Source organism: Mustela putorius, unplaced genomic scaffold (genome assembly GCF_011764305.1).
Source record: "Mustela putorius furo isolate JIRA1106 unplaced genomic scaffold, ASM1176430v1.1 tig00000129_pilon_pilon_pilon, whole genome shotgun sequence".
In the NCBI taxonomy this organism is placed as follows: domain Eukaryota; kingdom Metazoa; phylum Chordata; class Mammalia; order Carnivora; family Mustelidae; genus Mustela; species Mustela putorius.
The window spans coordinates 37,281,791-37,308,250 of record NW_025421290.1 but is presented as its reverse complement, the minus strand read 5'-3'; the positions used below and the strand labels follow the sequence as shown (position 1 = coordinate 37,308,250).

The 26,460-nt window shown below is 41.6% G+C and overlaps 1 protein-coding gene across 5 annotated transcripts in view; it reads left to right on the top strand.

Annotated features, from left to right (window-relative positions):
• The window catches only part of GPATCH2L (G-patch domain containing 2 like), a 55,529-nt gene extending 33,346 nt beyond the window's left edge, over positions 1–22,183 (top strand). For 3 of the 5 annotated variants that reach the window (XM_004739199.3, XM_045072043.1, XM_013058343.2), the window contains exons 9-10: positions 11,534–11,628; positions 15,674–17,421. In XM_004739199.3, coding sequence (XP_004739256.1) covers positions 11,534–11,628; positions 15,674–15,837 — 259 coding nt within the window. In that variant the 3' untranslated portion in view covers positions 15,838–17,421. The other 2 variants (XM_045072049.1, XM_045072038.1) reach the window with 1 other exon arrangement.
• Positions 22,184–26,460: the final 4,277 nt, after the last annotated feature.

Below are 26,460 nucleotides of genomic sequence, written 5' to 3'. Positions count from 1 at the left end.
CAGAACTCGGTGTAATTTGCCTTCCGCCTACGTGTCCAGCCTCCTGTCATGTACTTCTCTCCCCTCGCTGGGGGAGAGGTCCAGCCATGCCAGGAAGCTCAGCTCCGTTTTGTTCATCAAAAGTAGCAACCTTTTCCGCTCCGGAACCTTCACCCTTGTTCCCTTTGTCTGGAGTCCCGTGCTAAGCCTCTTCTCACAGTTGGCTACTTCTCATCTCAGGGAGGACCTCTCAGACCATCCTGTCTAAAGGGGCCACATCCACCGCTTTCTGCTCATCAATTTCTTTTCGCTGAAGCTTTATCACAGTCTGTAATGAATTTGCCTGTTGGGTTCCCCTCACAACTTTTTTCTCCTGTCTCTCTCACTAGGATATAAGCTTCGTCGTGTAGGGACTTTGTTTTTTCTTGTTCCTTGATAACATCCCCAGTACCTAACATAGTGTCTGGCACTTACTAGACTTTCAGTATACATTTGTCAGAATGAATCCTTTGCCGACGTGGCAGAATGAATCCTGCGTTTTTCAACAGAAATTCTCTGGAGTTAGGTGACATGGGAAGTAAACATGGTTTTAATGGTAGCATCCCCTAGCAAGGTTATTGTGCACAAAAGAGGAGCTAATAGGCTGAACCCCAGAACTTTTATTATTTCTAGTGGCACAAAGGATTTCTTTCCAAAATTCTGATACAGGTTTTTTCTAGCCTTCTCTTAATTCATTCTTAAATGGATATGTTCATAGGTTGGTGTGCAGGCACAAGAAATTATCCTTTCACAGATCCAATGAGAACTTCCACTATGGGCTGTAATAATAAATTCTGCCCCCAATCTACTGCTAACTGCTAGAGCTTCTACTGGAGAAGTAGTAATGAAGTAATAAATGACTTCTCTAAGGCCTTCTCTTTGCTGTTTGTTCATCATTCACTCACTCGGCACTTGCTGGCTCTGTACCGTGCACCAGGCTTTTTGTTTAGCTCCTGCCTTCAGGGGCTTCCATTCTCTTGAGAAAGCCAGGCATGGACATCAGCAGTTACAGTGTGGAGGAACAGTGTGTAAAAACGCGTACCAGAATGATACAAAGCCCTGAAGACAGGCTTCTAAGTCGGAGGCTCAGGGAGGTTTTCTTACAGGTGGTGATCCTCAAGCTGTCTCAAAAGACCCAAGATTTCAATGCATAGGAAAGCAGTCCTCCAGCTTTTTGTCTTAATCCCATGTGAAATAATGGCTCTTTGGGAAGATTATATGAATAGCACCATATCCTGTCAGATGCAGAAAGTGGATTCTTTGCCCTCTTCCCTTTACTTCTGTTACTTAGAGCTGTGTGGTGCTGTGCTGAGCTTGTATCAGGTTCCCTGTTGCTTCTAAAGCCTCCTGTTGGCTGGAGTGGGTGTCAGCTTTCTGTTTCTTTAAATTTTTTATTTTTTTAGATTTTATTTATTTATTTGACAGAGAGATCACAAGTAGGCAGAGAGAGAGGAGAAAGCAGGTTCCCGCTGAGCAGGGAGCCTGATGCAGGGCTCGATCCCAGGACCCTGAGATCATGACCTGAGGCCGTAGGCAGAGGCTTAACCCACTGAGCCACCTAGGTGCCCCTTTCTGTTTCTTTATGTATCTTATTATCCACATTATTGTCTTCCTTCTGCTGGCAGTGCTTGTGGCCAGGCTTGGAAGAGTAAGGAAGTCTAGGCTGAGCTTCCAGTGTGGTCAGCTCTAGGGAAATACTGCTCATTGCTTTAGACCATTACTACAAACAAGGTGAGAGAATGTGGACAGTTTTGGCTCATCTTTGTCCTTTTAGATATCATTCCCAGGGCAGTGGATGCAAAGTGGGTTGCATTCTTTCAGGGTAGGAGAAGACATTTTTAAAATTTCCATTTATTGTCTGGTCCTTAAAAAATGGTTTTTTATTTTAAATTGTACATAGAGACATCCGGTAGTATTTTTGTTTTATATGTATATATTAAATACATAAAGGATGTTCGTGCAAATGTTTTACTCATGGGGGAGCACAGTCAATAAAAGTTTGCAACCACGGCTCTGTGGGAAATGGTAAGCATAAGTGACCTCTAAGCAATTTTTAGAAAATGTGGGTGATGAAACCTTGAGCCCTCCGGGCATCCTCTCACTCCTTTGAAGTTGGGGAGTGGGGGTGGTGGTCCCTGCCCAGCAAGGGGTCAGTTGAGAAGGAGCCATTTAGCTCTGGTATGGCCGAAGGATAAGATGGTTTCAGAGCTGGATGGTTGGAAATTTGCACCGAGTGGACACCATTTAACAAAGCCTGGTGTCTAACGAGGACTGTTAAAGAGCCATGGTGGCAGGGAAGAGGCAGGTGAATGACTGTATTAAAAACTGTTTCGAATGGAAATTTTATCTTTTTCTTGTTCCATTTTATTTGTAGTAGGAAAAGATTTCTTTCAAAGCGTCTGGGCAGCCTTGGGAATTTCACACCTATCATTAGAATGATTGTGTATGTGTGTGTGTGTGTGTGTGTGTGTGGTGACTATGTTATCATTAGTGGTATAATTTTATTTTGCGAAGAGAAAAGTGTTTCCTGTTTTATCACAGCTTTCCCCGAGGAGGGCTGGTGTATTAATTTGCTGTATTGCCTCCTGGCTGTTCCCAGGCTGTTTTTCCTCTTCATCATGGAATTTTTAATGGCCCTGGTGCCTCTTGGGAAGCATGTGAGGAAGAGTTCCTCAGGGAGTGCTTCCCTTTTTTCACATGCCTATAATTACTCTCCTTTAAGAGCACAAAGAGTTTGATAATCATGCCTGAACTGTGAAGGTTTCCTCTTGTCGGGTTACTGAGCTGAAGCTGCTTCCTGCCTGGACATTGCCTGTTCCACTCACCCAAACACTCAGCTTCAGGAGACAGGACCCCTCAGCCACCCTCTCACTGCTGGAGCCATTCAGCGCTAGGGGTGTGGGAGGGAGGGGGTGGTGAGGGGGGCGCACATGACTTCAGGTACTCTCTTATTTAGTATTTCATTGCTATAAACAAGGTAATGATGGGACCCTGATTTTAAGAGAGCACTATATTGATGTATCATTTTAATACAGCCCAGATGGCAGGTGCAGTGGATGGGCAAGGGAGTCTTTGTGATCTTTCACTGCCTAATAGATTCATGGGTTGTGAGGTTTCCAGCACTACCACTCTAGAAATACTTGAATTTGGTGTTTTTCAACTCCAACTGCACTTTTGAATCACCTGAGAAGCTTTACTGAGAAGCTTTACAAACTAGAGCCATGCTCAGCCCCACTCGAAGATTCTGATTTAACTGATCTGGGATGAGGCATTGGCATTATTTTTCAGTTCCCAGGTGACTCTAATACACAGCCGAGGTTATGAACTGTTGCCCTAAATGCATATGATTTTGTGACCGGCGCTTTGTAATTTTCTTAATAGGAAATCCCATTTTGTAATCAGCTCTGTGATTCGGTGGTGTGTGTGTGTGTGTGTGTGTGTGTGTGTGATTCCTTATGGGAGGTGGAATGCTGGACTTCATTTTGGACGACTTCTGAAATGAAGCGGAGAACGTCAGGGTCTAGCACAGGGCCCGGCACACAGTGATTCACTGATGGGAGGGCTTGCTGGATGGGGGTCTGGATAGTCGGCAGGGTGCGTGGATGAGCTTCGTGAACCAGCTCTTTCGGTTGGTTGTCTTGGTTGCTGGTATTGGGATGTTGTATTAAAGTAGTAATACTTGTTATCGGTGTTAGGAGTTGCTGCTGCTCAAACAGCAGATGGTGTGATCGGTGTTCAGGTGGAGGCAGTGGTGTTGCTGTCAAGGACACAGTTCTAGAATGGTAATAAGGAGCGAGTGCTGGAGGCAGCTTTTCCCAAAATGAGAGATTTATTGATTGTGAAGGATAGCTTTTCTTACCGTGATTGCTGTAGAAAACCGTAACTAGAACTTATCAAATGCTACAGCTCTCTGTATGACGCGCGAGTCACGAGTTGTGGTTTTTGAGTGTCTTGTGGCATTTTTTAGTTTTCCCCAACTTTCCTGACCTTTTTTCTTTCACAAGGGGTGATTTGGTAACGTATCACCACTTGTACTTAGACCTCCTTTAAGTTTTTAATCTCACATTAGCAGGTATTAGTGTGAGGCAGTCCTGGCTAAGAACCTTGGCATTATTTGGGCAAGTGCCTTAACCTCCCTATACCTCAATTTTCTTATCTTTAAAATGGAAATACTCATTTTTATTGGGCTAGCGGAGATCAAAATGGAATCACATATTTGACTGTTGAGCATACTGGTAGCTAACACGATTATTTATTTTACATTGCCACTACCCCTACTCTGTCCTTAGGATAATGGCAGTTTTATAAACTTGGAGTTGGCTTCCAGAGTCATTTGCTAATGGGGTGTTGTACAGATTCTTGGGGTGCTTAAATAGCCTCAAATGGACTATAAAAGAGGAGGCATTTGGACAGTGGATAAAAAAGAGAGAGACCTTCCTGCCCATCAGAGAGTTGAAATATGATGGGCTGTGCTCATTGGAATTCATTTTATCTGTTCACAAACGTTACGATCTGCATATCAGAGTTGTGTGCCCAGCTGGCCGTGCCACTTGACAAGGAGTTTCAAAGAGCGAGAAGAAGACTCAATTCACACTATTAATTTTGACCTTTGGAGCCATCGTAAACAGCCTCGGGTTTTACCTCAGGGCTTAGGGGAAAGAACCTTTTATTAGTCCCATATCTGCTGGGGCTGCCGTGATGCGCCGCCGCCGCCACGCTCACCTCCGTAGCGCCTTCGTTCTGGCCGTGTGTGAGGGTGTTTGTGCTGGGACCGTGTCCATGCAGCTGCCCAGTCCTACTGGAACTTCCCCTCCGAGAGTGCACAGCTCTTGAATCTTTTGTCCTTCACCGGATAGTCTTGTTGACAGCCCCTCTCGGCCGGCTGGCATCTTATGCCTAAGCGGAGTGATGAAAGCGTTTTCCCTCCCTGGCCCCTGTAACCGGCCCAACTCTCCAATGGACCCAGAACTTTGCTGCTGCTGCGGGTGGCACGGAGCCGCTCCGTGATCTGCCGGCCTCGGCCTGGCCGAGGGAAGGAGAGTGCCGAGAAGTTCCAGGCGCTGGTGAGCTGTTTGGCATGGACTGCTGAGGGTTAGGTTTGAGTGCAGACACTACTGGAATTGCTGGAATCTCTTCCTGTCCGATCAGCCTCGGCTGTGTCCTCTAATTGTGAAGTGCTTTGCTCTCACTAGCGGCTGCTAGTGTCAGGCCCGGCCCCTGTCCTCTGTGCAATCTGAGAAAATAGTTCCCCTACTGGGTGTTTCATAAATGTCCATTAACCCTGAAGATAAAATCACATGTGAGGAAGGGGCCTTTCTACTTCCCTCGATTTGATCCTCTTTTCTTCATTGTACCCTGGCACTTTGTTCTTTGATTACAGCTCAGTGACTTAGTATCTTTTCGCTCTTTACGCATTGGCCTTCCTCACTATGCTGTGAGCTCCGGGTGGTGAGGCCCTCAGCCCGGTCATTTGTGTGTACCCTGTCCATATCATTAGAGTGCTTTACACAGGGTAGGCCTCCATAAATTTGTGTTAACAATAATTGAGGGGAATAGATTGGTAATTAAGGAGAATAATTGGAATATATGATATATATGACCTTTGGTCCTTAGAAATATCAATTAATTTTTTTTTCTGATACTACTTGTTTGTGTGTGCTTAAGAAAAAAAATACAGCAAATAAGTACATTCTCACGGTAAATTTTATTTTTATTTCCCGTATTAAAAACGTGAACTTTTCAATGGGTTTTTAAAACGAGTGAATTTTTGAAGGTGAACTCTTCCTTAAATTGTCTTGCCATTGGCGGGTAAAGACTGTTTTCACTCCTTAGGAGGGACTCTAAACATCTTTGTTCTTAAATCTAAAGCAGCCACTTCAGTTATTTTTTTGCCAACATTGGTTCTATTAAACATGCATGTATTTCTCAAGGTAATTTTTTTTTCCCCCTAAAAGTACATTCCTGCCCCAGGGACATAGTGATCTGCCCAGTTTCCTAAGTAACCCTGCTGTTTAACAACACACCTGATCTCTGAGTTACCTCCACTAAAAAGTGAAAGAGAAATGTTGTGTTTATGTGTAGATATACAGAATACTCTTTCAATTAATTGCTAATCTTCAGCATTCACCTTCACAGCTATGAAATGAATTTAGTTACTTTTCCTGGAGTAAGAATTTTTAAAGAATGTATTTTTCTGCTTTTAATGCTGACTCCCCCCCCCCCCCAACCCATCATCAGTTCCTTTTGACCAGTCCTGCTGAATGGGGTGCATTTAGGGGAAGGACTTGGGCTGTGAAAGGAGCCGAACTCCGAGGCCCAGATCAGATGAAACAGAACCAGGGTAGCCTTCTCTTTTCTCTAGGGTAATTGTTTGTATACTAGGGAACAGCGTTTTTATTTCAGTCCATTTTCATTTAATCCTTCTGTTATTTTTTAGGTTAAATTTTTAGATCTTTTTTATTAACTAGTTTGGCTTTGAGAATTTGGCATTTCATTCTTTCTTTTTTCTTTTTTAACTCAGTACTTTTCACAGTAGGTAGAAGCTTATTGGAATTACCTGAAGAGAAATTTCAGAGTAAGCGTATTATTGGTTCTTCTCTTACCCCAACATGGAGAGGGCACGTGTTTCGTAAAAGTCTCCTTACGTGATTCTGATAACCATTGCCACTCCAACTGAGAAGGAAGTTTTGATTTGGTGGAAATTTCAGCTTAAGTGATACTTAGCCTTTTGCTCCCTGCATTGTTGAACGATTCCTTTCCTCCACACACAGTACATGATTTGCGGTGCAGGAGCGACTACATACTGCTCTTAAAAATCTAGTTAAGTCTTCTACCCTTTCTACCTACCATGTATTGGCGAGAAGGGGAAGCTCTGACTTTCCCTGTCCTTTGTGAGAGCTGCTTGTGTGTTGACCCTTTTCAGTTTCTATCTTGTGAGAGTAGACAGACATACTGTATGAATAAAATAACACAAATTAAAGAAAGGGAGCCAAATACACCTGAGTGAAAATGAGGGTGGGGAGAGGTCAATATTTTATTTTGTTTCCTTTTTTTCAGTCTTTATGTCTGGAGTTACTGATGAGGAATTATTTGGGGACACACAAAAATTGGAACTGCCTCTGATTAGGAGGCTGTAGCTGCAGCAGGTGCATACTTCCATGCTCAGGTTCCCAAAAATAACACAGGGGGCCCTTCCAGCGCCACACGGATTATTCTCCACTCCCGAACAGGGTGTCCTCATGTTTGGAATGTGCTATACAGGTGGCAGCTTCCATTTCCTGTCTCCTTTGAGTCTTCTTGCTCTAAGCACTCAGCTTCCTTTGTGATTTCCCAAGGCTCTGGGTCTCCAAGCTTTTGAGTTTTCTTCCCTCTCTGTCCTCCAAGGTTTTTCCAAGGCAGACAAAGCCCTCAAAAGGAAATATAGATTTTTCCCAAGCTGTGAAGTCTTCCATTTCTAGTGTTCACTTAAAACCAAAAAGAAGGAAAATGTCTTGCTGTTCTTTGTAATAATTTGACTGTTTCTCTTCTTCCTTTCCCAGATCTTTGCTAGGAAGGGATATAGGGAGAAACAAGTATCTCTTCTGTACTCAGACCTAAGGTGTGATGTTATTTCACTTCTTACAAAATAGCTCTCCAACCTGGAAATGGTCCTAAGAGAAATGTGTTAAGAGGGAAAGAGCTTTAAACTGAATTCTAGGAATGAATGTGGCTTCTCTGTATCCCTGCCTCAGTTTCTCTGTTATCCAGATTCTAACTAGAAAAGCTGTGTGGCTGGAAATAAGATTAGGCTACAAGGTCCTTTAGGGAAGGGACTGTCTCACCTCAGTAAAAGCAGTGAACAATGAAGATGCAGAAAAACTCCAGAGTAGAAAGGAAATAGTCCAGGCAAAAAGTACTTTTACGGCAAAATAAGGTGGTTGACTTCGTAAGCTTTATTACCTGGCTTCCTTAGAAAGCCTTTAGTTCTTTCCTGAGTAATCACCAGAGGAATTTACAAAATTTGAAGGATTTTAGCATGTTCAGGCTAACAATTAAGAGTGGGAATAGGGGCACCTGGGTGGCTCAGTGGGTTAAACCTCTGCCTTAGACTCAGGTCATGATCTCAGGGTCCTGGGATCGAGCCCTACATCAGGCTCTCTGCTCAGCAGGAAGCCTGCCGCCCAACCTTGCCTGTGTCCTGCCTACTTGTGATATCTCTCTCTCTACTTGTCAAATAAATAAATAAATCTTAAAAATAAAAAAAGACTGGGAATGGGGTATTAGATCATTTCTCTTTCTGCCTGCTGCTCTGGCTGCTTATGATTTCTCTCTCCTCTGTCAAGTAAGTAAGTAAGTAAATTAATTAATTCATTAATCAATCTTTTTTTTTTTAAGAGTGGAAGTGGGGTAGTAGAAGTAGATCATTTACCGCAGAAACAAGTAACAGTCTGGAGGCTTAGCAGTCAGGGGTCATTTAATGTAGGGACAATTAACCCTGAAGCCCTCGCCATCACGGAGCAGGCCAATGTAGGGATCTGGGAACCAGGGCCCAGAGGGGCGGGGCATGGGAAGAACCACCTGAGCCTTTGTGTCCACAGTAGCCCCCTAAGGATGCTGCCAGATGTAGTGAGGGCCGTGTAATAATCTAGATGCATCAGGGTAGCTATAAGTAATACTTACTTTCATTTTACTAAAACAAATAAGCATTTTAAAAAGCACCCTATTTCCATTTAAAATGATTAAAAATGTAAATATTTTCGTACATAAATGATTTGATCTTTTTATTCCCAAATGTGTCATTTCTGAAAATGTGAGATAAATGTTACTGACTAGGTCAATAAAGGAGGGATGATATAGTCCCTTAACTGTCTTACTGACATCTATCGAACATGCAAAGCTGTGAAAATGATGGATGGTGTGTAAATAAAAGGCAGTATTTATTTTGTTCAGCCCCAGTGGATACTCTGAGAGATAATATCTTAAAACTCTTTTGAGTACTTTTCTTGTACTTTTCATTTTGCATCTGTCTCATAAAATTCAGCATTTTATATTGATCTTGAAGAAGCAATGAAGAAAATAGAGGGAAAAAAAGAATGTTTTGCATTTTTTTAATTAAACTTTTTTTAAAAGATTTTATTTATTTGATAGAGAAGGAGACAGCATGCAGTGGGGCGGGGGGACGGGAAGGAAGAGGGAAAAAGGAGAGGAAGAAGCAGACGCCCCGCTGAGCAGGGAGCCCAGTTCGGGGCTTGATCCCAGGATCCCGGAATCCCAGGATCATGACCTGAGCTGAAGGCTGACACTTAATGAACTGAGTCACCTAGGTGCCCCTTAATTAAACTTTTTAACAAAGGATAATGAAGTCACATTCAGGTAACCCTCATCCAGATACAGAAACAGATCATTATCAGAAAGAACCACAAAAGCTCCTGGTGCTTTGTTTAGTCGCTGTCCCTCCTCCCCTCTGTCCCCCAGCGCAAGGGTAACCACTATCTCGACGTCTAATAACAGAGTTTTAGTTTGAAGAAAGGATGTTAACGTTTAACCTAAAAAGTTTTGGGGAGTCCTCCTTAAGGTAAAGAAGAAGGAAGAAGAAAGAAAGAAGAAGAAAGAAGCATGAATATAAACTGTTACCCTTTATTTGACTTGTTTCTCTCTGAAGTGCTTCAGGAGCAGCATGACTGGATTAAAGTGACCAGTTTTTGAGTTTGAATCTGTATGTACTCAAATACCTTATTCGTGGAAAAGATGGAAGCCCTATTCTGTACATTTCTGTACATTTCTCTTGTTTTCACAGAAACCAAAATTCTGTAGGGTCACTCTCTTTTCTGTCTGTGTTTTTGGCTTCAAAGGAACTATCTTCTTTCCATTTAGACTGAAGGCCTGTCTACCTTTGATATTCTGTCATCTGTATTTCTTACTATTAAATCAACATGTTGATTTAGTCCCAGGACATTGCTAAGTTATGAAAAATGAACTGTTTTCCCCTAATTTGCACATTTAAATTTACATTTCACTTTGGGCATTCAGAATTAACTATTCATGGGATACTCAAAAGTTAACTTTTTTTCTGTATACAGGAGAGACGTATCAATACGCAGTGACTTGGATGGAATTTTCCAAAACGCAGGCTTTATACTGTAAATCTCTGCCTATTGTAGTGCTCTTTGCATTCCAAAAATCTTATGATTGCAGTTAAATTCTTTTATTTATAAAGTGAATCGATTCTTAAGCTTTTGCTTGTAGAGAAAAAAACTATATACGTGCATGCTTTTAAACTATGGAAGTTGCCAGATTGGGGGCCCTCTTAATAGGAAAATTTGTCCATTCAGTAATTGTCTTGGTGCTTTGTTAGCTGGGTGCTCTTAGATTTGACTGAGGTTCTCGTTTTACGATCATTTAGTTGAGACTTAACTCCCCAAGCTAGGACTACCAATTTGGAGTTCATCTGGTGTAATTTTATTAGATTCCTTTTTATATGTTACGGACTCTGGCTATTTTTTAAAAACTGTGGTAAAATATACAGGATACAGAATTTGCCATTTTAACCACTTTAAGTGTACAGTTGGCTACTTGGTTTTTAAAGCTTTTACTCATCTATATCAGTTCTTGTCAACAGATATTTAATGGCCGTCAGCTGAGTGCCTTGTGCTGAGGTTGGTGGATCATTGGAAAATTACCAAAGAAGTATAAACATGGTCCCTGTTCTCAAGGAAATTAAGCCTCATTAGGGAAACAAGATATATGTTTACCAGTTAAATAATGATTCATGGTCAGTAAGGCCTTGAATGTTCAAGGAAAGCTTTGTGTAAAGGTGATAATCAGTTTGGTCCTTAATCAGCGGTAGGATCTGTCTAATTTGAGGAAGGAGGAAGTGGGCAACTAACATAGTGACCAGCTGTTGCAGTATGAGGTTCATTGTCTTTCAGACAGTCTTTTGCTTTTTTCCAGCTTTGGAACACCCACTGTTTTGTTTTTAATATAAGCTGAATATTCAGATGAGGGAATATATTATTAGCAAGTAATTTTTTTTAAAATTACAGAAATCTAACTTACTTAACTTGTGATATAGACACTATTAAAAATCCAGATTGTAGCAACAGAAGGGTTAAAATTCCTATTAAAATTCTACACAAATTTCTGTGTTCATGCAGCATTAAACTTTTCAATATATTACCACTTGGGAGTTGGTATTTCATTAGTGAGTTTAGAACAATTGCAGTTATAGTTTTTATGAAAAATAATTGTACAAAAATCAGCATGTAATGAAACACATTTATTGAAATTAATCTTGAGTGTCTGCTATTCTGAAATTAAGTAAAAAGTTTAGAATAGGTCTATATTGTGCATGAAGAATGAGTTATGATTAATTCTGAATAATCTTGTGCTTGACACTTGGTGACAAAGAACAGTGCCTGTCTTATTAGTGTTATGTCTATAATGGGTCAAGGATTTTATCTGGGCTGAACATAAATGTCTTACAGTAAGAATTACAAAGTTGAAAACAATGTTTTTTTTTTTTTCCTCACATCTACAGACAGGCAAACATACATTTGGGACCCCCATGTTCACGTGACATCAAGAGGAAACGGAAACCTGTGGCCACAGCATCTCTGTCCAGCCCAAATGCAGGTAACTGTATGTAATTTTCATTTCTTGAGCACCTACTGTGTGTCAAGCACTAAATTATGTTTTATATACCTTTTCATCTAACCTTTATGATAAGGTAGGTCATTTTATTTCCATTTTACTTGGGAAGATGAGAATGTGAGAAGTAATTTGCCCAAGGTCACACACATTTTAAGAATCCCAACCTAGTTCTCTCTAACCCTGAAGTCTGTGTTTTTTCACTGTGTCATGTGGCTTTTTGAGTCTGAATCCCGGTGTTCCACAATCCACAATCCGCAGTCATTTGTGCTTTTGTTCTAGCACAGATAGGAAATTAGGTCTGTGTTAATGAAAATCCAGTTAGGGTGATGGTATAGTCAGTAGCCAAACATGGATTTATTTACTTTTTTACTTGGCACACGATATAGTACATTTGCACTGTTTTTATGTGTAGTAGAGTGCTAATACTTTACCAGTCATGAACTTTCTAATTAAAAACTGTTTTTCAAGTTAAAACCTTTTAGTTTCCTGGCCAAAGCCAGTTGTTTGGAAACCAAAATAGCGGTTATCTTTGGTGAGGGGTAGTGACTAGGAGAGGACATAATCAGAAGTCTTCTGAGAAATGCTGTATGTCATAACTAGATAAGAATTACATGGGTATATCATATGTAAAAATTCATTGAGCTGTATGTTTATGATTTATGCTCTTTACATATATTGTCCTTAAAAAATGGGGGGTAGTAATTAGAATATTGGATGTTTATCAGTATTTTTCTTTGGAGTTAGAAGAAGATAGTTAAACATAATCAGTAACAAGGAATTTGTTGGACAAATTCAGTGCAGTGGAGGAATTTCTTTGGACAAAAAGAGCATATCTCTTTGTAGGACCTCTCAGAAATACCCAGTTATTTTCTCAATGATAGTGAATTCACTCTGAGGAAATTGAGTATATCATAGATACTGTATTTTCTTCAGGAAATACTCTATATTATATAGATCAGAATAGTTGATTGATGCGTGAAGAAGAGACCTCAGAGAGCTAGGGAACTCTCTCTCTCTCCCTTAACTCAGTAGGTGTCAGCATACTTCACAATTGACCTCTTTCAGCTTCTCTTTAGGGCTGCTGCTTGGTAATGGTTCTTACTGGACAATCTTAATCTTACATCTGATATTTACAGTGAATTTTTTCCAGTGATTTCTCTGTGGCCATGGCCTGAGCTGATTACTTTGCCTGTATTATTTCACTTAATCTTTGCAACAACTTAAAGGGTAGATGCTGTTTTTATTCCTAATTTACACATGAGAAAATTAAAGATTGCAGAGGTTAAATCACTTCTCCATGGTTGCAAGCCAAGTTCAGATCAGTTTTCCTATGACTTCGAGAGCTGCCCTCTTCCACACTTTAGGTGTTCTGCGTTGTGTAAGATAGCATTGGTCCCAAACTGACTGCATCAAAATCCAGCCAATGATATTGGAAGCATTACAACAGTCTCCCTTCTTACAGCTTTTGTTCTTTTTTTCCCCCCCTCAATATCTAGCTTCTGTTTTTAGCTTTTAGTTGTTCATAAGACAAGAACTGTGAGAAGAGTTTAAAAACCTTGTTCCATACCCAAATCAGGAAATGTTACTGGGAGGGATTAAGCAAGGCTTGAGCATTAAACATTTCTCCTCCTGAGCCCACTCCTCCTCTCACTTGTTGACTAAGGTCTGCTTCACTGAACATTTTCTTTTTTTTTCTATCCACAACCTGAGTGCCCCATGGAGGTGAAGGACATAGCCCGAGCCCGCGCCATCAGTCAGTAGAACAAATGGGCTTGCTCTGCCTAACATCGGGCCATCTCGGATTCCACCTCTTTTATAGAAATGAGTGATGAAGAGAGGTGCGTTCCGCTTTGCCGCTGTATTAATACACATCAGGGGCCAGCTCCTGGCACTAAATCACGCTACTGCATACATCTGTTATCGGACTCTTCACCAGTGTGATGAACAAGACTGCAGATAGAGGCTTCCTTGTGTCATTCTTTATAGGATTTTCCTAAAAGAATAAATAGCTCAGATCTCTGCCAACACTCTCCCCTGTCACTGTGATGAATTCAGCTTCTTTCTTAAACATGCAGCCACAAATCTTTTCCCTTTTCCCCTCCCCCACTGGTGGAAAGTTTTGAGTTGAGATTGACTGAATTTAAAGGTATTAATAAGGCTAGAGAAGTGAAGAGCAGAAAGGAGTAGCTTGTCTTCCTTGTCTTTTTACATTAACACTCAGGAAAGGCCAGGGAAACAGAGCTTTTCATTGGCGTGGTCAAGTAGGTCCTTCTTGAAAGGGTAGCATCTTTATTTCCTTTTTATCTCCACTCCCCTTCCCTTTATGACTTTATAACCTACACAGGTATCTGGTACACAGAGCCACCCGTGGATTTTAGCGAGTAACCATGTAAACCTGCTTCTGTTTCAGTAACACCAGAACAGGGCAAGTTTGTAACTCACGCTGAAGTGGGATGGCCCTCTATGCTCTTAAAGAATGTACTTGGAAAAGAAAAAAATGGGTTATTTTCTCTAAGATTTGAGATGAAGTGGCTATAAGAAGCACAAGGAACTCAGATGAAAACCAGATTTCATGTCCATGAGATGAATGACAAGAATGGAGCCTTTGGTGTACAAATCCCATTCTTTCAAAAATTAAACATGTGCCTCCTTTAGATAAAGGAGAGTCGGGGAAGGATAAGACATTGTATTTAGAGCCCTATTTTGGCCATCCCCAAAGCCTCTTCTGACCTTCCAGTCTCTGGGGTAGGTTATATGTCCTTCGGGCATCTGTTGGAAGGGTACTCAGCAGTTAATCTGTTAACTCGTTACATCGGATTCCAAATGCCAGGCCAGCGATGCTAGAGGGGCATTTGCAAGAGCAGGAGTTTTTAATCTGTTTTGCTCACTTCTGAAACCTGAGCATCTAAAATAATACACAGCTCAGAGAAGGACCTCACTTGGCGTTTCTTCTATGAATAAGTGAATAGAATCTTAAAGTTGAAAGTTATCCTAAAACCCTGCGATTGGTTTCAGTAGTTCCATTGTAGGTTGGCTCTTATCTCAGGTGTCGTAGGACAGATTCTTATTGCCTCTTTTTATTTTTAAAGTTCAAATGGTTTTTAAAGTTAAAAATGCTTTATAGTAAATATTGAAGGGCTATGAAAGAAAATTTATGGAAAATAGATAAAGTGTCAAGAAAAACAGTAATAGCAAATATCCGTGTACCTACCATCCACTTCAAGAACATGAACATCACCTTTACAGTTTTCCCACTGTCCTCGTAGGTAACCATTATCCTCATATGGTTTTTTTGTTATGTGAATAGGCTTTTTTGTTAATCATTTATCATTCTTTGGGGATTTTTTTCAGCTAGCTTTAACAGACATATATAGCTCTCTAAGCAGTATATTGTCTAGTTAGCATTCTTTGGAGGCTTGTGTAAATGGGATGTCTTATTTTATAAGTTACAAGCTTCACCGAGTTATGTTTTGAGATTCATTCATGATTTGCCCTGCTAAAATGGCCCCCCTTTTTTTTTACTGCCATATACATCTGGTATTCCATTGTATGACTGTGCTGAGTACACTATAATTAAACATTTCTGATGGACATTTGGATTATATCCCATTTTATGCCACTGTGAAAAATACTGCAGTGTTCTCTGAGAGAACGTGTGCAAAAGTGATTCTGGGCTGCTTCACACTCCTTAGTATAGCTCTGTCAAGGACCAGAAAACACAGAAATGTTAGGAAAGATGGAGAAAAATCGGAACCCTTGGGCGTTGCTGGTGGGAATGTAAAATAGTGCAGCCGCCGTGGGGCCCAGGGTCGTGGCTTGTCACAGTTGTAAGCCCGGGACTACCATATGCTGCAGAAGTTCTGCTTCTAAGTATTTTTCCAAAGGGATTGAAAGCATGGATTCAAACAAATAATTCGTACGTCCATGTTCATAGCAGCATTATTCACAGGAACTAAAACGTGGAAACTTACACCCGTGTTTCCATTGCTGGATAAATCAATAAACAAAATGTGGTTTATACATACAGGGGAGTATTATTTGGCCTTGGAAAGGAAGGAGACTCTGACATGCTACAGCACAGGTGAGGACATAATACTAAAGGCAATGAGCCAGGCACAGAAGGATAAATCCTGCATGATCCCAGTTGTGCGAGGTACCTCAAATGGTCAAATATGTGCAGACAGAAAGTAGAACAGTGGCTGCCAGGGGCTGGGGAAGGAGGAGAGTAGCAGTTACTGTTTAACAGGTACAGTCTTTCCCTTTGGGCCAGTCAAGAAGTTCTGGGTGTGGATCGTGGTGATGCTTGTACAGCAGTGCGAATATATGTAATGCCACGGAACTGTACCCGTAGAAATGACTAAATTGGTGAATTTTGTGTTACCTGTATTTTACCATAGTAAAATAATATTATAGTTAAAAAATATAAAGCAAAAACCCCCAGTTTCCCTAGGATAAGGGGTTTTTCCCCCATTGCAGTTGAATACCATATAGTAACTGTAAGTACAGTTTTGTGAAATTTATTTTCAGCCAAATATGAGTAAGTGAGTGTGTGCCCACGTGTGTGTGTTTGTGTGAGAGGGAGAGACTGAGATTTGGGTTGTGGTGTCAAAGGTATTTCTTGCTGCCATGGGTGAGGTTCCAACATGTTTGAAAGCTGTTGCCCTCAAGAACCTCTCGTATATGTGCCACAGAGAAATAGCCTGCGGATTGTTTTTTACAGTAACTCACAGTAAGAAATTCGTGTTTGAATATGTATGTGAGTGTATGTGTAAATATGAAATAAATTCTTGGGTTTGCTCTGACATATCCTATTCCTTTCCATTAAGAAGAAAAGGACTGGTCATGGCCTACTAAATTGATTTTGGGACCCATAACTTGAAAATTACTGATCTAGTTACATTTCTAGGGGTGAAATTAATTGAGTGACAAGTAAAAACGAAAATTTTCTAGACTTTGCTATATTTTAGTGTATATTCATTCACTCTCAAGCAGTGGGCGTGATGGTGGTTTGTACCACTCAGCTCAGGGGGCATTTGGAAATGGGAGGACAGTGTTGGTCATCAAAATGACTGAGGAGTCCTTTTGGCATTCAGTGGATGGCGTCCAGAATGGTAAGTGTCTGAAAATACACAGCACAGCCCTGCACAAGCAATGATTATCATGTCCAGAATGTCTTTGGTGTCCTTATTGAAAAACACTGGGCCTAATTGTGTGATTTTTCTTATGATAGGCTATTTATTGGAAATGCTGTGTTACTGGAGGCATGGGATGTAACAGAAAGAGCCTAAGGGCTTGACCTCCAGTATCTTGAGTTTAAATCTTGCTACTTAACTAGCTCTTTTGTGTCCCCGAGCAGTGTATCTGCTGTCTTCTCTGCCTCAGTTTTTGATCAAGAAAATGGAGATGACAGTCCTACTTGGAAGGGTTTGCATTAGGAAATCAGATTCTGGTTGGACAGTACTTACATAGCACAGTGCCTGGCTCGTGGGTGCTCGATAAATGATCATGACTGTCTTATGAATTTGTGTGACTGAATTTATTTATTTGTTCTGTTCAACCCATTTTCTCAGGTAGAGAAATATTTGCTCTCTCTCTGAAATTTGCCTTTATGTATGTATGTATGTATGTATTTTTGGAAAGGGGAAAAAAACCGTGTAGCCACTTGGATTCATAGGTTAAAAAATAAAGACATTCCGAGATTTGTGCATTGCAGTGTCTCGGATTCTAATTTGTCTCCCCTTGATCTTTTCTTCCTTTCTTTCATTGTAACCACCTTACCAGTTCACGTGGATGTAGCGGAACCAAGCACGCCAACATCACAGGTCCCGAAATCTCCAAACCCCGAGTGGTTGGTCAGGACCTCTGCCGCAGAGAAAGCCACTGACTCCGCTCCAGCTACGTTTTTTAAAATGCCACCAGAAAAGAGCTCTGGATACAGCTAGAGAGCAGGATCCCGCCCACCAGGAGCCCACTGGATGCTGTGAAACGCATCCTAAACTTGGTATCACAGAATCTCGCGTAGCGTAATTGACATTCCCAGTCCTTCCACCGCCAGGATGACCCTGCTTTCACACAAAGCAGTGGACTCTTTCTCTTACGAAATCATGTGGAAATCTGTTTTTTGGTTTTCTGTTTTTTTTTTTTTTTTTTTAAAGTAAAGTATTGCAGCAGCAATTTAAAAAAAAAAAAAAAGGTCACCCGATGTTGTGTTTGTTACGTTGCTGTTGTAGCCCCGGCAGCTTCCTACAGCCCTGTGTACAGAGCTGTTGCTTTTAGCAGGTATGTCTCTTTTCCTGAAAAACTAGTAATTGCTTTTGCATACTTTTTATGTAGAGCTTTTAATACCATTTGAGGAAGTCCCAAATTTGTAGCCAGTTCTGGACAGATGTAAACACTGAGTTGAGACCTGTGTGTGGCATCGTGTTTACAGGAGATAGAGTTTGCCTTTGAGCCTGGTCTTGATTCACTGAGAGTGCCATAAGCCAAATTCACCACGCTCTCCTTCGGGAGCCTCAGAGGAGACCCCAGCAGCTCGGACAGTGGGAACTTCTTCCATTTTCCTAGACAGCCTCATGGGATCTTCGGTGGCTGGACTGTACTTCGCCGTGTCTCCGGAGTTGCTGTTCTCCCACCGGAGGATGTGTACATTCATGCTGTAATGAAGAAGTGGTTGAGTTGTTTTGCAAACTTAAAATAGTCAGTGGATCGTGTCTTAATACTTCATGTCACAGTGTAAGCTTTTATGTACGAAATGGGACTTTTATTGTTAGCTTATAGGTCAATAACCTGCAGCAGAAATCCACACTCTATTATAATAATGGCTTCTCAGGGCCATACTTTGGGGAGAAAAATGTCTTTTTGACACGCCTTTATACTTGGTGTGTTTATGACGGCTCAGCTGCATGTGGAGTTATATATACGGCTGTGCCTGAAGTTGGATGCTACTTTGTCAAAATGAGGAATCAGTGGCTGCCTGAGCTGCTGGAGAAAAGCCGCCCTTTCTGAAGTATTATCGTGAGTGTCATTTGGGGGCCTGGTTGACGGAAGGGTTCTTTTTTTATATGAATTGAGTACATTCGCTCTGAAATACAGAGAAACTGTTCTCTAAGTGCCCACTTCTCTGGCAATGTCCCAGAGGAACTCCCAGCCCTGCCCCTGGATATTTTCTGTGCTTGAATAGGTGCCGAGTGGGACAGAGCCTCCTTTCCCCGAAGTGCAGCTGTCTCTTTTCCTCGCACAGAACGTGGGGTGGGCTGCTCTGTTGTGTTCCCTTTAAAAATGATAGTCCTTATGTATCAGTGTTTAACTCCAGGATTTCCTTGTTGATGCTTGGGTGTGACTCTGTTTGGGAGGGGGGACTTGAAGCTGATTTAAATGGCACTTTCTGTGAGAGGGAGAACACGTCCTTCAGTTGTTCATAACGAGGAGTCTGGTGGAGGGAGGGGCAGGTGGGAGATTAGGAGGTGAGGAGTAGCATTAAAGCCAACCCTGCATCCCTGGGAGCCACCCCTGGTTCTCCTGTCACCCCTTGGGGCTGCATCCAGGGCAGTACAGAAAATAAAGTGCCTATTGAATATGAAATGGCACTACTATATTGTTTTAGCGATGAAGGGGGGGGTTTATTATCATATGTGCATTATTGTCATATGTGCATTCTTACCTAGTCCCCATCGTGTCCTGAGACACATTTGTAACATAATTTGTTGGATTTAAGAGAAAAATACACGGGCATAATTTTATTTTCTTCACACTAGGCTCTGGCTCTTGCAGAGACGGGTCCTGTGATCATGTCCTATTCAGATCTCCACAGTGCAGATAGCATCTTCTTGCCTTGGCAGTTCTCCTATCTACCTGTGATTACAAATAACTTATATATATGACTTTATTTACATTTTTAACATCTCTAGGTTGTACTGCCATTTTAGAGAGACAAGAATGGTCACAGAGTTTAGCGACTTGCCAAAAAAAATCACATGATCAAGCCAAGACTAAAATCCCAGACTTTCGGACTTCCTCTGCCCTGGGTTATAATCTTTTGTTTTCCCTTGGTATATCTGAGTCACTCTGAGACCCATAATTTTGAATCCGTGTGTCATGAATTTTATCATCTTTCTTGGGCATGCTTTTCTACTTTGAATACATTCAGTGGGGATTATCCAAAAATGCCAGATATGCCTGTAATAAGTGGGGAAGAAAATTAATTGCCTAAGAAACAGCTATTAATACTTTGCAACACAGGGTTGTAAATTGTGCTCCTCATTTTAAGCTGCTGCATGAGCATGCTGACAGAATTATTAACCAACTTACTTTGCTTGTTTTCTGTATGAGTCAATTCCAGAGGAATAACCTTAGAATTGAGTGTTTTTTTGAACCATAAATTTTAAATTTCTTTTTTATGTAGCCAAGTGTATGATATCATACATTGAGTAAAGTCTGTTACCTTTTAACGAAAGATATAATTTCAAAATCAGGTTTTGTAGTCTCTTAAAAAAACTGATAGCATGACTTCCTTTGAGAATAATCATGGAGCTCACATGTGTTTTATCTGCCTAAAAGTAGTAACAAAGCTGAGTTCCACAGTTTTTATGTATTTCCAACTTCTGATTCATCCTAGCTGGCCACACAGTCTGCCTGTCTGAATCCTAATCTTCTGCGTTTTCCACAAGGAGCAAAAGTCAAGATATTATCCACTTGTATGAACATCATTCCTAAAAATCCCTAAAAAATTTTTGCTTACAAGGGAATTTGAGATTATTTTTCAGATACAGCATTTTAAAGGGAACAAGTTCATTTGTATCAAAACTCTTGTGTTGCTTTTTGGTAAGACCTGTGCAGAAGAGAGAATTAGCTGTTTACATGGTGCCAAATTTAGGAGAGGCAGAGTGTGGTCTTTATTGAGTGGTGTGTGCTTGATAAATAAGGCACATTTAACGTTGAATTCTTTTGAAATCAAATGCAGTTGAAAATTTGTTTTGCTGTGAAACAGGCTGCAAACAAGGCTGTTTTGGCAGGAAAATGACCAAAAGCTGAAATAAAATTTCTTATTCTCTGGTGCTGGTGGCGTCCTTTGATAATGAGTAAAGCTCCACACTGACAATAGGTAATTAAACCACTTACATGACTCCCATGTAGAGGACTGTGACCTATCTTTTTGCTTTTTGGCATCAGAGACCCAGTCTAGACCACAGCATTGGAAGTTATGGAGCCGCAGAGGAGCAGAGCCATCACAGACCTCTGTCACTTGAAATTGAACAAGAGAAAGGAGCGAGGCTGGCAGTGTCAGTGCTGATGCCATGGCCTCTCTGCTCGGGCTCCAGGTGATGTTTGATTCATTTCAGGTCTTTTCTAGAGTTTGGCCTCATTATTGTGGTGTGGGCCATACACTTTTGTTTCCTGGGGACAAGGCTCTGTAGAAGTCTCAGCATTAGGAGCCGCAGTCAGTATTCCCTAAGTCTGGTGAACCTTTTCTGAGCCAGCGTGAGAACAGAATGGCTTACTCGAGGGACTGTGGATGTGGTCTGGTCGGGGGCACAGTTTACAGGATCCGTCACGATTCGCGGGGTGACAGGAGGGATGGTAAAAGGAGCTTGCTCTGGTGTCAGCTGCTTCCTTTGTTAATGCTTGAGCTGTCTTACTTGTCCATGTTTCCTTGTCTCCCGCTCCGGTTGTGCCAGCCAGTAGAGTTACTGATGGTGGAAGCAGTCAGGATGGGTTCCTACCCCATCAGGAAATGGCACAGAGGGAGGTGAGGGGATCAGTGGGTTCTGCTTTGATGGCCCAGGGATGCTTTCACACTCCATTAAGATCCCCAAACAGACAAATGTCAAATGCCTGGAAACAGCAACATCGAAAAGAAGCAAGGAAAATGAATGATTCACCAAAGAGAGTGGATTGTAAGGTTCTTAACCAGCCTGACAAACTTATTGCCAAAAGGAGAACTTTTCCTGCCACTGCAAATAGATATGATAAGCACTTACTAAAATTGCCGAGTTTTTGGAATAAAAGCTCTTCGACTACAGTATTGAAGAATGAGGCAGATCCCAAAGATGTTGACCAGGGAAAACAATCTTGGCAACGTCCAGAAGTGAGAAGGCACGAGGAAGAGAAGGGGAGATGCGCAGAGCAGGGGTGTTGGGGCCCCTCAACCACCAGCAGCAGCACATACCCCACCAGACCCACTCAATCAGAAACAGGGTGGGCCCGGCAGTCTCACAAGCCCTCTGGGGGACTCTGGTGCATGTGGACATTTGAGAACCACAGGCTTTGCTGAACCTAAATGTTTTAGTATGTTGGCATCCCCCTATAAGCTCTGAGGTGCACTTAACATTTCCCTCCCATCAGTATAGATATGTTTTGTATACGATTCTTTGCGGCAACTGTTAATTAATGTCTTTATTTCCCATACTTTTTCCCTAAAGCTCCCAAAAGATCGGGAAATATTGAGAAAGAATGATGTGGAGAAAATTGCCGTCAAGGCCATATTTGGATGGATGGAAACAACCTTTAAAGTGGATTAAAATGTAACAGTGAATTTTTAGTCTGTGAGTGGTAGTCATTTTTCACAATAGATGGTAAAACATTTGTGTAAGATACTGCTGTCCATGATTTCATGATATTTGTTCATTACATCTTAATTTCCTGGGAAAATGTCATGCATTTTCCAGCATAATAATGATGAAGTTGTTAAGGTATGGCTCACAAAAATGAAAATATTTGGAAGAAGAAAACCACCCTGAGAACATAGTGTTGTATGTTAAATACTTGTTGAGTTATTGGTGGTCTTTTGCTAGGGCTTAATCTTGGTACTTCAGAGCATGTAAAAATCAATTTTCAGTGATCCACTTAATCACACCCTATTGTCTTTGTTTTACATTTCAGTGATTCTGCAGGGCTTGGTGGCCAATAGCAACTGCTTGTTCTATTTTTTTTTTTTTCTAACTCATGGATTCAGCATTTCAGAATATAATGCTCTAATCTTAAAGCTTTGAAATGAAATCACAACCATTTTTTTCTCCGGGTTTTATTTGTCTGAATTGGGCAAGGCTCTAGTTGATGACCAAAGCCCACAGACCCAAGTTTTCTCTGGGAATTTGTTTGGCCAAAGAGGAGTTCTCTGGTATCATCTCTCAGGTGTTCATGTTGTTTTGTGCCCGGGGTTTGATTTATAAAGGTTTGATTAAGTGAGGACATGGAGAGGACTTTGCCACTCAAAGAAAAGTTTGAAATTACAGTTTTCCTGGAAATAAGGCACGGCTTGCCACGCAGGACCAGAGGATGAATACCAGGTTTGGGTCAGGAGGCCGAAGAGTGGAGCAAGCAGCAGGTTTAGGCCAGAGCCTTTATTGGGGTTTCCTCTCAGAAGGGAAGGTAAGGCAGGGTGAACAGTCTAGAAATGGCTAGTTCGACACGAGTCTAGTCCCTGGTTGCCTGGTACCTGGCCCTGGGATGATTGCTTCCTAGAGTGTAACAGGTCAGATGGAGAGGGTATGGCTGTATCATACATGGTTTGTTTGCACACCGAAAGCATGCTGCCGGCAGAGTCCTTTGCTATCTTTCTAAGAATCAGCTAGCTTTGGGAGAGGTAGTTTTCCCCCAGCCAGAAAGGTCTTTTACTCTGTTAAAACATAATTATCGTAGAAAGCAGAAAACATGATTAACACACATGTGGAAGCTGTTAAGCTCTCCTTTCCATTTTTGCAGTCTTAAAACCATGTAATTTTTCTTTTCCATCTTGAGAACCAGTTAAAAATACCTCTGGCCAAAAGTGTTGTTACTAGATGCTTTTTAAGTTATGGGAATATAAAAAGATTTTTAAGATGTAAATTATGAAAATGAGTATTTTCTTTCTCAAGAAGTGAGTTCTAACCCTTGCAGATCCCTCAATGGAATGTTTTTAATTGAAAAAGAAAAAAAATCAGAGAATTTATAAGTGGCCTTGGTGGCTTGGACTTAAATCAACACATTTCACTGTGTAGTTTCTACCTGTTGTTCCTCCCAGTGGGCCATGTATTTCTACATGAACAATTGTCACGATTATGCAAACTTCTGCCACCCCCAAATCATGGCAACACTTGGAACTGCTCTCAGGATTTATCCCAGTCCTGTTGTCATTAGCTCTTGTGGACAGTGGCCATTTCACACTCCTTACCCCCCACCTTCTCTCGACCTCAGCAGCTAATCTCCCCCAACTCCTTCCAGGGAATAATGCATTAGACGGGAGTCCCCCACTGCACACGCTGACATACACCCTTCTTCACCTCTTCCTTGTAAGTGCTTGTCCTGCCCAAGACAAATCCCTTCCATGCCTCGGTCCCTCTCCTTTGATCAGATACCTTGCTCAATCTAGCGGTAGCTTCTCACTCCTGGCACATACATCTTTGCATTTGAACGTGTGTAAAGATTCCCTCTTGAAACGAAAATACCCCTTGACTGCCACTAAGATACCGCCCTCACTTCCACTGCCTGTTCCTTAATTCTGAGTCCCTGAAGCAGTGGTTTTTAACCTTGGCTGCACATTAGGACCACCTGGGGAGATTTTAAAAAATCCTAATTCCCCCCACTGAACCACAGACCAATTACATCAGAATGGAGAGGTGGGACAGGCTTCATTCTTTTTTAAAACAGTGGTACAGCTGGGGCTGAGAACCGGCATGCCAAAATGTGGTTGCTGCACTCACCACCATTAAAGTTGTTCTTGCTGGGTTCACCAGTGATTTCCAGTTGTCAAAATACAGCCCTTTGGTTGGTGCTGATGACTTCATGCTATATAACCACTTTCTTTTTGGAATTCTGCCTGTTCTGACCCTGCTCTCTCCTGGTTTTTTCCACTACTTTGCTTATGCAGTGTCCACAGGTGGGCAGATGGGTTGGTGGGTCAATCCGACACACTCTGAATGTCCCTGTCCTCACCTCCAGTACTTCAATGAACACATATGTATGAGTGAGCTCCTTTGCTGTATCACCTAATGCACTGACTTAAAGCATGGACTTACAGCGAAGCATTTACATTCTTTCATCACTGTTGTAGACACAGGAAGTCATGCTCAAGGTCTCTGCTGCTTCCTTTGTTTCTCTTTGTCCCTCCTCTTGGCCCATTGAGGTAGGAAGTTTGCTAACCACATTAGTCAGATCCTAAGATGGATCACCCCCATAGATACTCTTGGGGTTGCCATTCATAAACAGTTAGGCTTGAACTGTGGTCCCTCTTCTGCTTTCTCCCATCCAGGATCTTGGACTGGTAAGGAGGCCTGGGCCCACTTCTACTTACAAGGACGCTACCCCTCCATCTAGTGCTCGCTTCAGGTTTTTTTTTTTTTTTTTTTTTTTTTTTTTTTTACTTTCCACTGCTGGTAAGAGTTAGTTTGGGTTTAGGGGGTGAAACAGACTCATTTCCTCACCAATTTTTGACCTTTGGTACTGTGTTGGAGAATATTAGAGAATATTTACTGGGGTTTCAGGCCCTAGCTCTACTAATAGTAAAGTGGAACTCAATTTTCTACTTTATTACCATCATAACTTGGTGCCTCAGGAGCTATATGTCGGGGGGTTCCCCCTCACTGGAAGGGATCCTGTGTGTTCCGGGCTTCTTTGAATCACTAATTTCTGTTTCAAAGTCTGGTATGAATGGATCTGATTAGCACTCATGTGCTTATGTCCTAGCTGCAGGAAGTGAGAACGAGGTTATCTGGAATGTGTAGCGTCTGTTGGGGTTGGAGGAATTCCTCAAACATAGGAGAATAGTTCAGGTGCTGGACAGCTGATAAGACTAACAAAGGTCCTCAAGGGCCATTGTCCTATTTACTCATTGAACAAACCTGTGTTGAGCACTCGCTAAGCCAGTCTTCTTCAGGAACCTTTTGGGGAAGGTGGCTGCTGCCCAAAGTTCTCAGATATGCTCTGCATGAAACCAGATTGAGCCTTTCCAGAGCCCCTAGAGAAAATATAATAATAGTAATAATGACTATTTACTGAGTGATAATTATATGCCATTTGTCAACAGCATCTCAATCTTCAACAACTCTAAGGTAGGTAAGTCTATGTCTGTTTTAAAGCAATGAAATATGCTTATAGTTAGAGACTAACTTGCTTAAAGTTACATAGCTAATCAGTGTAAGCCAGAGTTCAAACTCCCAAGTCTGTTTTGTGCTAGACTTTCTGTTCCCAGTGATACCCTGTGCTGTTGGCACAATACAAATGACCTGTTGGCCATGTATATCTGAAATTAACTGTGTGCCCGTGGGCCTGGAACTGGTGTCTCGTGACACCCTCTGCTCCATTTACCTGTTGCTCCTGATGGGCTGTTTCTCTGTCAAAGCAACTCTGAATGGGCACATCTCTGTGCCTACATCATGGAAAGAAGATAGGCAGTTTCTGTGGTCGATTCTTGGTTTTGGAAGTGACCAGAGCAAAAGTCAATACAATCTTCCAAATCCATAGCAGTGAACAGATACTGTCCTCTGTAGACCAAAACAAAAATGGATCCCTAAGCCAGACGGACATGTACTTTGAATTGTTAATGTTAGCAATGAACTGTTCTGAACATCTTGCTAAACATCTCACAGAGCTGCTAGCAAGACAGTGGTCTTAATGGTTTTGGCCTTTCCAAATGTCCCTTCACTCATTAGATGTGAATAGAGCACGTTTTTGGTCCAGCACACTGCTAGCTGCTGAATATGCAAAGAGGAAGGATATTCCTATTGTCATGGTCTTCCTGGTCTTCTGAGGAAGACACAAAGCAAATATTCCAGGGTAGAATGATCAACTTTGAGAAAGAATACCAGGGGATCTTGGCAGCAAGGAGGAAGGCACTCCAAC